The sequence below is a fragment of the Takifugu flavidus genome, chromosome 2 (assembly GCF_003711565.1).
Source record: "Takifugu flavidus isolate HTHZ2018 chromosome 2, ASM371156v2, whole genome shotgun sequence".
Taxonomy (NCBI): Eukaryota; Metazoa; Chordata; class Actinopteri; order Tetraodontiformes; family Tetraodontidae; genus Takifugu; species Takifugu flavidus.
Window position 1 is genome coordinate 8,404,662 of NC_079521.1, and position 15,970 is coordinate 8,420,631.

Genomic DNA, 15,970 nt, shown 5'->3' on the forward strand with positions numbered 1-15,970 from the left:
AGAGTTTTGCTCTGCCACAAAAAAAAAATAAAATCATAAAAGACCACTTACCCAGCCAGCACATTCTTTCTTTTTTTCTTTTTGTGTTGAAATGTCACTACTTTGGGGCCACCATTATAATTTGTGTAAGCAGATGGGTCTGACTGTGTTTTTGTTTGAGGGTCCCAGGAGAGGGTTTCAGCAGAGAGACCTCTGGCTGCAACCTCCCTCTAACATATTGATCAGGAATGCTATTGGCTTCAGCTCTGTGAATAAAATGTCACTCTGGTGAGTTCAATTCCCCACTGGGCGGCTGAATAGAGAGTCGAAACCGTAGCACTTTCTGTGGACTCTTACTTCCTGTAAGTCGATGCTATTTGGGATGACGTCGCACTAGAGCGAAATTGGAATTGCCCTTTTGGAACTCTTTTCGGAGCTGTTTCATATTTGTTTGCTTGGGTGCCTGTGTTTGTGCTATATTACATTATTCATCAAACCAAATCCAGGTAAATAATGTTTGTTTTAGATGTGAGGAGTCTTGACGTGAGCATCGTGGCACATTAACCCTCTGGAAGCAAGAATCCCTCTGACATTTAAAATAATGGGAACATGAAAAACAATGTTTATACAAATTCAAGTATACAGTGTGCAGTGTTTTGGTATCCACATAACGGGAACAAGGATATTGGTTTCCTGTTTCTGTGGCTTCTAGTACAAAAAGGTGGAGACCTTCAAGCCCCTCCTCCAATTTCTAACACCAAATCTGCTCTTTTATTGTGGGGATGGGTGCATTCAGTGTGGGTTTGAAATGAGAAGACCCTTCACCAGGAAATGTCATCATCTTAAGTTGTTTCTCTGTTTTCCCTGAGCTACATAAATAACTGTAGGTAGTCAAGTAATTTTTTCCCATATATCATTTATTTATTTAGTAATTAATTTATTTGTGTATTAATCTATGAGCTATTTATTTAATATTAAATAATGCACAGTCCTCCTCATGAGACCTTTTTTTGATAAACTCTCAGTGGTCCTTTGTTTTCTGTTTGGTTGGAATATAGGGCAGTACAGTCTGGGTGCTCTTGTCGGAGACAGTTTGTGTGCTGCTGTTTCGTAAGAGTTTCTTGCGACAGCTGGGGTTTAAGAGACCCTTCCTGGGTAGTGTGTGAGCACCCATCGTCCCCTTCACTGGCGAGGGGACGTACAAAGGGTCCAGACAGTTATGGAGGAGTGAGTGCTCAGAGGAAGAACGTTTGGGAGCAAGCGAGCTTGTCAGGAGAGCCGGTTCGCTATCGCTATCGGGGGTAGCACAGCCACTTTTGTCCTCTTGAAACTCTTCTTGCTCCTCCTCCTCGTCGTCGTCACAGCACAGGGCGTGGTACAGGATTTTGTCGCTGAAGCGAACTCTTTCTCTTGTGCCAGAAGTACGGGACGTCTTGTGGCTGTGCGTGGAGCTACTGGCCTCTTCACTGGATGAGTCAGGAGTAATAATGCGCGGCCCGTTGGGAATCGGCAGCCCGCCGTTCATCTGGGAGTAAACCGAGGCAGTGGTGGGTGGCGGAGTGGGAGTCTGTGTCTGGGTGGGGATGGTCCCATGGCCCAGATCTGGCCGCAGGTCTCCCGAATGCTCGCCAGGCCTGCGTGAGGCGGCGCCGGCTGCTTCCAGGTAGCTGCAGAACTCCCAGCTGTCAGAGAGCACATCAGCATTGAGGAAGTCCAGTCGGAAAGCTTCTCCCAACCCACGCTCACTGCTGGATGTGCTGCTGGCTGTGGCCACCGTCCAGTCATCTTGGTCCAGGTCGAAGTCAAAGTCGGACGTTAGTTTATCGATCTGACCCACCACCTGTGGCAGAAGAGAGAGAGGGCAAGAGATTTAAATGAAAAGTTGTCAGTCTGTGCGTGCTCCACGAGCTTTAGTCCTGCATATTTTAGCGATGGATTAATAAAAAGATTGCCATGAGATTTGGTTCAAAGGGATTACCAACATGACTTGACTCAATAATCCCCTGGATTCCTCCAGAAAGGACATGAGGTCACTTCTCCATGTATGAAGTTGATAACAACAACAACAACAACAATAATAATTATAATAATGATAATAATAATGGTTATTGTTCTTATTGTTATTGTTCTTATTGTTATTGTTCTTATTGTTGTTGTTCTTATTTTTGTTGTTATAGTGGTTCTCTCAAGATCCGTGTTAATTGGCAGAGTTCTATGTATCATCAGCTTGTGTGATAAGTGGAGCCTCCAAGCTGGAGCGCCAAATCAGATTTATAAAAGTGGAGCACACACAGCGCAAAGAAAAGATTCAGCTTATTTTGTGCTGCTGCTCAGAAGTTAAAAATAATCACTGGACAGTGTGCTGCGGAGCTGGATCTAGCATTGCTCTTGGCTGGGTAACACGAGCATATTCGGATGTACTATATTTTTTCTTGGAATGATAATTAAGGTGATTCTGTACTACGCTGTGCTCAACAGAGACTTTATTTTGGGCTGATAGCACTTTTGCGTGTCTCCAGCTTTGTTACCTGCGAACCTCCAATTGAAGCACGCCAATTATGAGACAACTTCTCACAACCACGCTGGCTCCTAAAAGCTCTTTACAACCTGCCCACATTCATTAGTGGCACAGAGTAACAACTGAAGTGTCACTTGTCCATCAAACGCTCCAAGGGGTCTGGTTGGGTATTTCCTTCAAGACGGATTGACATGCTAATTTTAGGGTCGGGAATTGCAGTGCTGATCTTCACATCGGGAGCTGTCATTGACTCCTTCATTGGCACCATCCTTGCAAAGACACTCCAACAGTTTACGAGTATTAACGTCCTCCAAAGTGACGAGAGGATAAAGCTAAAAACTGGGGGTCATTCCTGCCAGTGGTGAAAGAGCCAACTGCAGAACGGAGGAGAAGCTTTGGTTGTAAACAACTTAAAACATGGCAATAAGGACGTGCTCGTCCTATTTGATAGAGCAGTGAAAACAAAAAACAAAACATGTGCTTGCAGCGCATCTCCACAGGAGCTTTCCCGTTCGCAGGACTTTCATTACTGCACCACAATTTTTAGATATATCACTGCAAATGCATTCAAATCTTTATCCACACATCTGAAAGCACTAAACTGCAGTTTCAAACACTCCAAGACAGCAAAAGTTTACAAAATACAATTATAAAACGCTCTGTGACACAAAATCCACCCAACAGCTTTTCTGAAACAGCAGTAAATGGACTTTTTGGATGCTCTGGAGCTGATGTATTTACCACCAACAGGAAATGTTAACAATCCCTATTTATTCACAGCTGCTAATAGATCCTAGTTCGCCTTTACCGACTTTCATTACGCTTCTTCTCCCCCATAAAGCCTTTATTGTTTGCTGATGGTTAATAAAGCTGTTATTTTATTTCCTCTTCCTCTGGCCTCCTGCGGATGGGTGCTGTAAATTAGCTTCGTGCAGCCGGAGTCAAAATTAAATATCCGCTGGAAATGTATATTGTCATTGAAGTTAAGAGAGATTCATCAAAGAATGTTGTTCATCTCTGAGGGACAGAAGGGAAGAGGAGAGCTGGAGGAGCCTTCTCCTGTTGGGGCCTTGTTTTGTTGTTTCCAGGCTGAACCAATTGAACCTAAACAGGCTTATATGTTCAGACAGGACGCCGGAGCCGGTGCTTTCTGACCTTGTTTGATCAGGTGCATTGCAATCCCATCTGGATTATCCGTGCCAAAAGACAAAACGAACCAAAAAAAGCCACCTTCGTTTCACGTTGAATTATTTGAATTTGCCGTTCCCTCACGAATAACCTCAACAGTCTCAGGGTTGCGACCTTGATGAAGAGGTGGAATTTTGGCTGGTTGCTGACAGGACCTACAATCCGAGCCCTCTATACTTGACAGTTTAGCTCCTTCAATCTGCACGTTCTGCTCTTGGCATCAGCCCATTGTGCTGCAAAAATGCTCTGCGTCCCCGCAGCTTGTAAATGATATATTTCCCCAAACAGTTCAGTAATTAAGCATAGTGATTTGAACTTTAAAAAGTCTTTTAGAACTTGTGTACGACGTAATTGCTGCTGAAACGCACAAACAGCGTAGTTTTATCCTGAGAGTGGGGGGGGGGGGGGGGGGGGGAATGATTTTCTGTCTCTATAATTATTTGCAGTGTTTTGCTTCTTTCTGGCTGTAATGGCTGCAAATGAGGATGGTTTTACAGCACAAAGGCTTATCTCTGCTCCTGGAATGCTTCATTTTCTGGCCAACTTGGCTCACTTTTTGGACGAACTGCGCACATACGTGTGGGATTCTATTCTGTCACATTCAGGTTAAGACAGGAGAAGCTGTAATATGGTAGTGATGTGACTCTAAAAGACATTTTCCAAATTGGGCCATTTAATCGGAAGCATTTGTAGGCAGACAGGCACGCGCGCTTGCGTGCACACATCATCATCAGTCTGACGGACTGACGTCATGGCACCTTGCTCCCAAACAGCTCAGGATTTTTACCGAATCACGGTGACTATCATCTTCCACTCTGGAATGAAGTCAGCGTCTCCTCAAGCCTGCGTTGAACGCTTAGGCGGACAAATCTCCCGCGTCCTTTAAATCAGTGGTCCCCAACCTTTTTATCACCGCGGACCGGTCAGCGCTTGACAATTTTACTGCGGCCGGGGTCTCTTAAACCCCAGCTGTCGCAAGAAAGAACATTTTATTTTCATGAAAATTTTAACTCACCATAACGACACTCTGCAACGAGACAATCCTATCTGGGAGTGATGGGGGACAATGACACCCGAAGTGTGTTGCTTATGCCCAGTCCACTCCATTTTTTTTTTTAGTTGCTGTCACCACAGAAAATCCTGCTTAACAGAGATAGGATGTCGGAAATGGCAACCGGGTTTTTAGTGCTGTGGTGGCGATTTCAGGGTATTCTGCCATTACTTTAATCCAGAATACTGGACCACAAGTTACGATGCTCTCAGTGCGTTCACATTTACTGATGTGGTGGCCCTTCTTCTGCCCATCGTGTTCCTGTTTCTTTTCCCTTTCAAAATACTCCAGGCTTGTCTTTTAAACTAGGGTGCTGGGTCTCCAAGTGGCGAAGTAGTTTTGAAAGCTTCATTGCCTCATTAGCAAGCCGGTCGCCGCAAATTACGCAGAGTGGGATTCGTATGTGGGAATCACCTACCGGGTTAAATCCATATTTTCAGTAGAACTCATAATATTGTCTGTTAAAAGCTTTCTTTTTCTTGGAAGAGTGCTCTTCTCCCATCTCTCGATTGGGGCTGTTCTATTTCGCAATTTTTTTTTTAAAAGACGTCTGTTTCTTACTCATTTTGCTCGCTTGTGGGTTCAATTGTGGCGCTTAAGATGTAACCAAGAGAATCCGGTCATTTCCCAAAATGTTTTTCAAAATAAAAGATCATTCAGACCCAGCTAATGAATAAAACGCAAATATTTAATTATTTCTTTTGCGGCCCGGTACAAATTGATCCACGGACAGGTACCGGTCCGTGGCCCGATGGTTGGGGACCACTGCTTTAAATGACCTTTGCAGTTACGACAACAAAGCTGGAGTGGAATTCATTACGATTGAAAAAAAAAATGTAAACGCAATAAACTAAAGAATGGGACTCTAAATTGCCGCTGCACTGCTGCAAATTACACTCAGGGTTAGTTCAGTGTTGACCCTCAGCGCTGCTGTTAATAAAGATGATCCTTTTTCTGCTGGCACACTTTGATGTCACAACAAAAGAAATATAGAAGGATATTATACTGTTATGAATGTGATGATGATTATTATTATTGTTATTGGTGGTATTAGTTCTTCACTTATCCATTATGACTCTTGGGGTTTAACAGAAAAGTGCTCTAATGTGAAATATTGCCTTTGAGAGGACCGGCCACACATTTGTAGCAAGATAGTTTCCCATCCCCGGCCTGCATCATTTTTATTTTTACATTTTAATTCACACCACCTGCGTTGCGTAAGGCCGCTCGCTGTCATCTGTCAAGCCAGCTCGTCCGCAGATCTGCTGGTGGTGGCAGCAAACACCTCGTAAGCACCTGGACCACGATTCTCCACTGGCAGTCTGCCCGGAGGGAATTGGGCTGCATGAATCCTCTAATCCTTGAATTACTCAATGTGTTTGCGGGGTGATTTGCTGACGTTTTACTCATGCTGTTGCTAATGTAAGACATTTCTCTGGCCCTGACCAAATCTGATGGCTTTATTTACTCCATTAACCAACTTAAAGGACGTTTATTAGATAAATGATTTGAGAGATTCTCGATTAAACACATTTGACAAGCTTGCCATTAGCTTGTGAATTACCGGGGGAGATATTTTAAGCGTAAATTAGCATTCACAAAAGGAGACACGCTGTGCAGCGTCAATGGAGGCTTGAAGAAAGAAAAATTCCAGCTGAAAAGCATCACCCAAATGTGGTTGTTACTCTCAGGACTTGGCTTATTTTCCATGTCTTTAAAATGGATTTTGAGTGTTGTCAGCTTCCTCTGCTGGTTGGTCTGACCCCAGCCTGCGGTATGTTGACTAATTTAACTTGATAAGTGTCTCTGAGCTCGAAGGGTTCCACTGAATCTTTCTAGGTCACAATGCAGCATGGTCTCTGCAGCAAGAAATGAACAGTGGTCTCTGCCGTTCCTGGCAGTCAGAGAATGTGTGATGAAAGAGCCGGAATGTGAATTTGAGGAGCAGATTGCTTTTGCTCAAAGGGTGAATGAGCACATTAGGAGACAGTCATTAACAACGCACACAATCTGTTTAAAATAAGCGGAAAAGCATGAGAATATCTACAGAAGAAAAAGTAATTATGTGGCTTTACAATGAAAGAATTTATAATGGGACAGAATCGTATCGGTGCATCAGTGAAATAGACACCAGAGGAGGGTGAGTGACGTTCTTTTGGTGGCACAGAATGAGGCAGACGTTGTACAAGTTACCCAGCGCTCATACCTGACAGGCTAGCCAGTTTATATTTACTGTCATTCAGTGTGGCCTCAGTGATTATGCGGGTTAAAAATACGCAGATCGACTCCAGGTGGTTGGTCTAGCAGCTCCAAACAAAGCCTGGCATTTCCTCTTTTGTCGCTGAAATGCTGGGTGAATATAAATAGAAGTGTTTTGTGACCTTTCTTTTCTTAAAAATGGGGAAAATGCAGATTAAAACTCTGACCAACATCCTGAGCTCGGCTCATGAATCCCTCGCGGTTCTGCCTCTCTGAAAACTTTATGAAGCGGCGACGGCACATCCGAGGAACTGAAAAGGCTCGATTTGCCACCCAGTTAGCAGTAATATATATTGTGAGCGTGGATCTCATCTGGACTCTTTCACTCCTGCTCAGCTTTACTGCTGACAACTTTATTTACTCTAAATGTTCTTTACATGGTGTCTGGTGAAGGGGACTATAATTGATGATAACAACAATATACCTGAATCTCTGCATGAATCATTAGGAAGGAGCAGGTTTTTTTTAACCTAAAGCACATCTGTTCTTGTTCACAGTGCACAGTCTGTAGAGAACAACAACTGGTTCCCTGGTTATTTTAATTTTTTTCCCCCGCTGAACACGATCAGCCAGCGGCACCGAGTCAACTGTGGTCACGGCAGGCGATCATCGCCCAGCTCGGTCATTTCGGAGCTCTCAGAGGCACTTTAGAAGAGAGGCAGCATTGTGGCGAGTGTTTATTACTGTACCTCAACACCTGCCGGAGATGATTGTGGCCGGTAATTGAGGGTCAGAGTGAAGGAGGCCACTTGGAGCCATGTCTGTGACAGAAAGGTGCAGTGATGGAAAAGACAGGCAAGGATAATGCGAAAAAAATAGAATAAACTAAAGAAAAAAAGAACCTCCGCGAAGCCTCTTCACCAGCCGAGTGGGGATTTGGGAAATAGATTCCACGCTGTCCGCTATCGCAAGGGTCCTTTTCTCTAATGTCCAACTCCAACCATTTTCAGTTGGTCTATTTTGAGGGGGGAGTTCTTTTTTTTTTACCCTCGAGCTTGTTCCATCTTCCATGTTCTCGGTTCTATCAACACATCAAAATGGTGCAGAAATACGGCGTCTGCGGTGCTCATAGGTAAAAGAATTCATGGAGTGTAATCTTGGAAAATGAATGAGACATACCCCCCCCCCCCACTGGATTCATCTGAAACACTGTATGAGTGAAATTTCTGTGGATCGCTTCATTACGCTGTGTTTAAGTGGCCTCTCTCCATCTGTTCCTGCGCCATCCGCTCTACCAGGAGTCATTTTCAGAGGAGGCTGAGAGAAGTTTGCAGTGCTTGTTTGTTAATTATGCAGAATCCAGAACATAGCTCTGCCTTTTTTCTTTTTTTTTTGGTCATGGGGAAAGCTCAAGCGTGTTCAGTGGAGCCATTCAAACACATCTAAGTGTTATTTCTTTCTCACCATGTCACAATAGATTTCCCGCTTTCCCCCCATGCTGCAAGTGCTCGCTACCATTTCTAAAGACTCAGCAATTACTGCAAAGACCTAAAACGCTGCCTGGCTAAATAAAACGCTCACCACATTTGTTTTAATGTGGCATCGCTCCGAAAACTGTGATCAATCATCATTTCACTCAATATGAAACGAAACGTTTAATGACAAGTGAGCGCGTTCAATCAGCTCAGGATGACTTTAGATTTTGAGTAAATGAGAAAAAAAATGTGCAAAGGATGTGAATCTTTCAATATCGGGAACAGCGGGATGGACGGAACAGCTCAGGCCACATTACAGGAAAGATTAGGGCAGATTTGGAGAGCAGGACACATATTAGTTCACAAGCCTGCTTGAAATCCTGTTTATGGAGACTGAGCCGGAAGTGGAGCGCTAAGATACGTTGTGTTGTAACTGGGAGGGTTGGAACCCACGGAGTTGCGAGGTCGTGAGCCTGGAGCCATTTCAACGGTGACATTTCTGAGGTGTACCTTCAGTAGCTTGTTTCGCAACTGGTGGCAACTTCAATGACCTCATATATATTTTCATGTGTTTCCGTCTGTATTTTCTGCTTCAACTGCCACATCTGGGCGGACAAATTCAAAACTTCCCTGCGGTGACACAAGGAGACAGCTGCTCGCGTGGCTCCGAGTGTGCACGCACCCTGCATGCCGCCACTGTGCTCTTTGCTGTTTTCACTATCAATATGCGACTTCCTCGTGTACACGGCGCCGTACGAGTGTGCGAGCACGTCAGAAGGGCTTAAATCCAGGGTGTAAATCGGATGCTGTTCTCCCTGCAGATGTCCTGCTGATCCGAGGGTGTGGGACACCACAGACCAGCCAGGGGGACCTGATTTAGGTCAGGCCATCTTGATTGCTGAGATGTGTTGTGTGGTGTTGGCACGGGGATGAAGTGTCCTTTGAAGTACTCGCTGGAAGCATTTGGTATAATTATCCTGTCATGAGAGGGCCTATAAGCCTGAAACTTCATTAGGCGCATGCCCCCTGCTTTTTCATCTTTCCGCAAAAAAAGCCCCAGTCATCTTTATGGAGGCCTTAAAGTGCGAAACAACGCTGTGATGAGCGTCGGGCAAATACATACTGACAAGTCACTAATCAAAAGCATCGTTACAAACTTCACCGCATAATAGGCCTCATTTATCCCTTTGGGGCTTTAGATGAGGTGGCCTTTTGCACTCATTCGGGGTGCGGAAATCAACCACTTCCGTAGCCAGGTTTAACTCATTAGATCGTGCGGATTTGCTCACCTGCTGTGTGGCAAATTCGGAAGATTTATATTATTATGCGGAATGGGGGGGTTATACAATCAATGAGGGAGCAAAATGGGAAACCTGTCTTTTAGCCGCACATGCTGGCGCTGGCAGAGCACGGTGATCATTTATTGAGGTTCCCCTTCATTGCTTCTATCCATGTTGAGAGGCCTAGAGCCGGTAATGACCAGGAAAAGATGGAAGTGCCACGCTACAGAGCCCCTCAGTCCGTCTGTTTGGCCGAGATAGCGCCGGGATTAGACCTGAGCGATGTCGGGTCAGGCCGGTCACATGTGAGGAAATAAAAAGGCTGCCAATGTGAGCGCCGTCACGCCCCCCCCCACTCCACCCCACCACCACCGGCCAGTCATACAGACGTTTCACCAACGTCTCTGTCGGAGAATTTCAGTGTGCCTGAATCAGGCTAACGCACATTTGTGTGGTGGGATGTCGAGTCGAAACTAGAGCAGCTGGGCAGAAACAACATTCCGGGAACCAGCTCAGTACGACTTCTCAGAACCCCACACTTCTTTTCTGGCACTTTGTGCTAATTATGCTCTGTTGTGTGGGAGTTTTTTTGAAGTTGATTTCCTTTAACAACTTCTCACATAAATGCTTTACAACAGCATCAAACATAAAAACTGCTTCTATCAACTGGTATTTTATTTAACTGTAATTTCACTGGAGGTTGCATTGGTAGTATCGTTGGATTGTGTCTGTCTGACTATCTTATAGTCATAAGTAATAAAAAATGGATTAAGCTGACTTGAATTCCTCTATTTTCTTTGGCTTTTGACACAATTTCTGTTTCAATTTTATGGTTTTAAAGCGCTGGTTGTAAAAGGGCTGGATTCTTACAAAGATCAAAAAGCATCTTTGAAAGTTGATGATTCACAGCCAAAACGCGGAAGCTGTCACGGGAACACAGAACCGGTCTTTTCCTGCCACTAGTGACCACACAAACATGTTAGCTCGGCTCCTCTATTTGTAGATTTGAAACACAACAGGTGTGACTGACAGTCGCCAATGAAACAACCGTTCCTTCCTCGTCGGAAGATCCTCTTTGTCGTGTCATCAGATATTTAATTGCGATTGTGATGAAAACAAAGCAAACGTGAGTCGGCTGAAGGATCAGAGTCATCGAGGCGTATAGCCGGACAACTCCGCCATATGGCTTAGCGCTAATCACTTAGGTATCATCCATGACAGCTGCCTGGATGTTTCCTGGCTGTTGACATTGCTGTCACTTAGTCCTACAAATCCCCATTGATGCAACCAGCGAGACATACCGGTAAAATGCAGATGAAGGAGTTGTTGTTGGGCGCACTTCTAATATTACAGATGGTCTCTGTTATTGAAATAATTTGTGTCAATGTCAGTGTCGGCTTCAACGAAGAATCAGCTTAACATTCTATACCTGTTCGCCTTCAGCAATTTCCCTGTCAGGAGAAGGACTCCAAAGCAAACCTGCTTTTTCATTATTCTCATGAAACACAGTCTTTGTAGCGTCTTGAAGTGCTAATTTGTGGCTTTAAGGAAAACACATCCTGACAGGACACAAATTCCTTTGAGCAGACTGAAGCCTTTAGATGATAAACTCAACAAATTCACTCCTCTAATTAACAACAAGATACTTTACACCTTCTCTGTGGTTCAAACATCACATGAAATGTGTGTTTTGGCTGCATCTGTGATGCTAGTTTCACTTCATTGAACACTGGTGCTTAACACTTCAGGTTGGATTAGAGTATATGTTTTATTTCTTCAGTGGATTGAAATGAAACTGTAGAATCAGATTCAAGTCCAAAACAAAGGACATTTTCAGGCCTGTCGCTGGCCTGTGTTCAAAAGTTAGGGTCATTTTTCCGCGATAGGGGCGAAATGTCTGAGCTGAGAGAGCGGCAGCTAACCCCACTGTTAATACAGGGCACACAATCAATATGCCACTGGCATTTCTGGGTTTCCTTGGCCTACAGCGCTTATCTTAATGGAGTGTGTTCCCATTTTCCTTTATTTTGTGGACTCATATATCATTACCTACCAAACGCAGCCCAATGCCATGCTGGAATGGCAACACTAAGAGTTCTGAAAACAGAACTTGGTTTAACTTTCTTTGTGCTACAAAGAAGAGATTAAATGAATATATACTGTTTTAAAAAGGTATCATTAGAAATACATCAGATGCCTCTTATGACCTCTATCTATCACTATTGATGACACTGACCTGTAATCTCCAGACCCCCATCTTTCAGAACCTTTATATTAAGGCTGCTTTAGCCAATACTTATTTTACTCTCTCAGTAAAAGTGGAAGGGGGGGCGGCTTTTGTGCTAGGTCTTTAGAGCACTTTGGACTTTGCTATCTGAATCAGAAAGCTCAAGATCCCAATCTGTGGTCTTTTAGCAGGCCTCCATTCATGGGTCAAACCCATATAATCTGGGTGAACATGCACACACACACACACGCACACACACACACACACACACACACACACACACGCTCTCTCTCTCAGTGTATTGTATAATGGGAAATGGGACAATTGTAAAGGTGGTGGTTTCAAGGTTTGCTAATGATGTAATTCAATGTATAAATTGTTGAATATGGATGTGAACATGGGTTAGGCACCCATTATTTGCCAGAATTATGTCAGCAAGTCACTGTGACATTCAACTCTTCTTAGTCATTATTACTCTTCTTAATCATACTTCTGAGACTAGCTGACAACATTTGTAGATTATCATTGTTCAATTCTAGTAGAAGAAATAGTTTGAATCAGGCTGTCACATACTGACAATATGAATGTCCTCTATATAAATTGTTTGATGGCCACAAGCCTTGACAAGCTTAAAAAACACGACCTGATATGTCGAACCGCTCTCACGGGTCATCCAAACTTCAAGGTCTGATGGTGAACATATACTCTCAGATGCTTCTTTTTTACACTTGGTTGCGCTCAACACGACCTCGTCACCTCTTCATTCTTGTTGTGAGCTTGACTAAAATCCCACTGGCCTCTCATCAGCAAATCATTTTCTCCCTCAGGCCTGAAAATGATTTATTGGAGGATGGAGCTGTTCAAAATAAGAAGTCTATATTACTGTGCTACATAAGTAATATACCGTTATAGGAGACCTTTTGCATTAAAGTATAAGAAAGGCTTGACCTGCCATAGTAAACATTTAGTGGATTGAATTTATTTACTAGTGAAATGTTAGTTTAAGTTTTAATATGCAAATCAGCTTTTCACTAAAGGTTTCAAAACAGAAAATGTGCCCACATTTCCATGAAATCACCTTGGCTCCGGTAGTGGTGTGCGCAACGTTACAGTCAAACCGCCTTTCTGGAGGCATGAAGACAATCGGCCATTCCTCTGCCACCTTGTTGATGCCACTCTTGAGATGTGATGTGAAAACATCAGACTTCCACACTGACAAACCACCCGTTGTGGCCACGGCCCAGTTTATAAATCTATATCCACAACAGGGCGTCTCATGCGGAGCTGCTGACAGAGCTGTCAGTCAAACGCACCCTGGGCAGCGCTAGAGGAGGTTGTCCTGCTGTCTCTAAAACAGTTCAGGAGAATCCACTGACAACCATCAATGGAAGTGAGACGGCGTTGGACCGGCGTTGGACCGGCAGACAAACACAAGCCTTGCTCTTTGGTGTCGACCCTCCCGTTGTTTCATTTGTCTCCCTCTGCTTCTGGATTGGCTTTGGTGCTGAGGTCACCAGGTCGTGTGTGTGAAGAAGTACTTCTAACACTACTTGGGATAATGGCACCGTGTGGTCGTGGTCACACTCTTCAACATGTAAAGCTGTCTAGTCTACATTATGACAATTTTATTGGTGTGGAGCATCAACAGCTCAGCAATCTTACATCAAAGATAGCTCCCATCTGTTCTTCTGTCAGAGCCACCTCTGCAAAGGCTAAAGACGCCCACACGTGCAGTTACGAGACACGCAAACAAAGATCTTAAGCGATGGCGCAATCCCCACCTCGCAAAACAATTTGTCACAGCTTCCAGGCTTGTGCCATTTCTATCTGTGACAATCTGCAGGGCGGATGCCTCAGAGAGTGACAAAAGCTGTCATGGCGCCTCACAGTCTCCCTCTCCATCAAACGGCAGGACATGTTTGCGTCTGCAGCACCTTTATCAGATACGGCAGTTCCTAAAGCTCTGCCCATACCTGCGAGCGAGCCGGAGGAGAGGAGACGGCGACTTTACAAAGACCCGTTACAAAGACCTGCAAACAAAATCACCAGGAGACATCCCCCACGAGGCACCATCTGGCTCCCGCACATACTGTACCTGCTTTCATCGCCGCCTCGCCGTCGCAGGTTTCTCTATTTATGCTCTCTATCCTGGCCACCCACCCACCCACTGCAACTTGTAAGAGGAAAATCTCCTCCAGGCAATCAATCATTGGGGTGACAGATGTCAACACATTTGCCTGTTACATGGGGCAACGTCTTCCTCACAGTCTGCTGTCCTTAACAATAGACTGAACAAACCGCTGGCTCTCTGCCAGACCTTGTGCAGATAGCGAGGCTGGCAATGACCTTCTTTGTCATTTTCTGAACTCTTCACCTATTTTTAGCTTGGCCGCACTTCGGGTAAGTCGTGGGAGGAGATGTGAAAGCCAACGAAGCACCCAAATTGTTCAGCTGCGGCTGTTTGAAGTAAATGATGAGCATCTCGGACATGATCTAATCTTTGCACATTTCTTGTTGGTACAAGTAGAATCTCTTCTGACGTGAGATGTCAGACATTCGATTCTGGTGGACTATCAGCGTTATCAATAAAGCAATTAGTGTCTCATCTCTGAGGGGAGAAGGTTGAATTGTGATCATTGGTATTATGTTATTGAACAAGCATTCCCCACAGAGGCAATGATATTGAGAGCACTAGCAGAGAACATGCACTTGAAAGCTAATCAGGCATTTGCTGCATTTTAATAGGGTCCAAAGTGACTGTTTTTTGAATGCTGGCAGAACCCCCACAGCAGTACTTTGCTACTACTTTAATTGCAGTGCTGCCACAGAGAGGTCCAACGTATCTGCACAGCAGATGTTCTGTAATTTTATCCTGTTAATGTATTGACTAATTCGATGCGCGTTCATAAATACCCCAAAATCGAATGCGTCCAAACAGCAGCCAGCCATTCTGGTTTGGGGGTTGAGTTTATTAGCTTTCTTACGCAACAGCAAATTTCTAATAGGCCTAAATTAGCTTGTTCAAACTGCTATTCATAAACACAAAAACATTTTGGTTGCTTGGATGAACGCTGAGAACATGTATGTAGAGGGTGTTCCCAAACAACTTAATCACACATTTTCCTCCTCTTCGTTGACATAATATGCGCGTGGCTGGATTGGTACCTCTTGAGTGTAAGTTAGTGTTTGCGCTGGTGTGTGACCACTCGGTCTCCCCGCAGACGAGCCGTCGTTTTTAGAGACACTCGGTGACCAAAAATACAATTATTTGAGCACAAATTTGCACAAGATGTTGATATTTTCATTGACATTGTATAGAAACCTTTGTTTTTCAGCTTTTAGCACCATCATATCCATCTATTTACATTTATTTAAATCTAGTTTTGAGCTGTAAGAGCCATCCTGAAAAGGTGGAGCTGAGTTCACAGCCTGATCAGATGTACTGAAAACAGACTGTCCGTGGTAGCTGAAGGGCTTTACTGTAGACCATCATTATCTTTGCTATCTGTCGGATACCATTCTGCTTTATGATATTGTTGAACCAAAGAAAGAACCCAACCAAACAACACATTACGCATTAGATCATCACCTCAGTCCTCTGGCAACATTAAAAGAGCCAATTACCGGCAACAAATAAGCGACATACAGGGAAGGTGAAGGATGGGAGAGGCAATTTTCAGTTCTTTTCTCCTCTCACTTCATCCTCTCTTTCATTTCTTTTCTTTAATTGCAAGTCCATAAACAATGGCACACTGTACTTTTCAGTTGACACAAATTGGAAGGAATGAAGAATGGAGATGTATTGTTCCTTGAAGTACATATTCATTCTTTCCATTGAGTTGACATTGGTGGGAAGGAGAACGCCTGTATGTAATTAGCAGGTGGAAGTACAGTATGTATGCCTTCCTTCCCCATCTGTGGGGAACAATTGAAAGATCTCCTCAGAAAAGCCCCCCACCCCCGTCCTTGACTGTCTTTCCTCGTCTTGTACATGGTCAGCTCTCTGATAACATCTTTGGAGTGTGTGTTTCAAAGAAACACTGGATTGCGTGT

General features: G+C 44.1%; 1 protein-coding gene across 3 annotated transcripts in view; it reads right to left on the reverse strand.

The window, feature by feature from the left end:
• Positions 1–877: 877 nt before the first annotated feature.
• insyn1 (inhibitory synaptic factor 1) overlaps positions 878–15,970 on the reverse strand; it is a 37,916-nt gene continuing 22,823 nt past the window's right edge. For all 3 annotated transcript variants that reach the window (XM_057023076.1, XM_057023086.1, XM_057023093.1), the window contains exon 3: positions 878–1,819. In XM_057023076.1, coding sequence (XP_056879056.1) covers positions 1,001–1,819 — 819 coding nt within the window. In that variant the 3' untranslated portion in view covers positions 878–1,000. The remainder of the gene's footprint in view (positions 1,820–15,970) is intronic.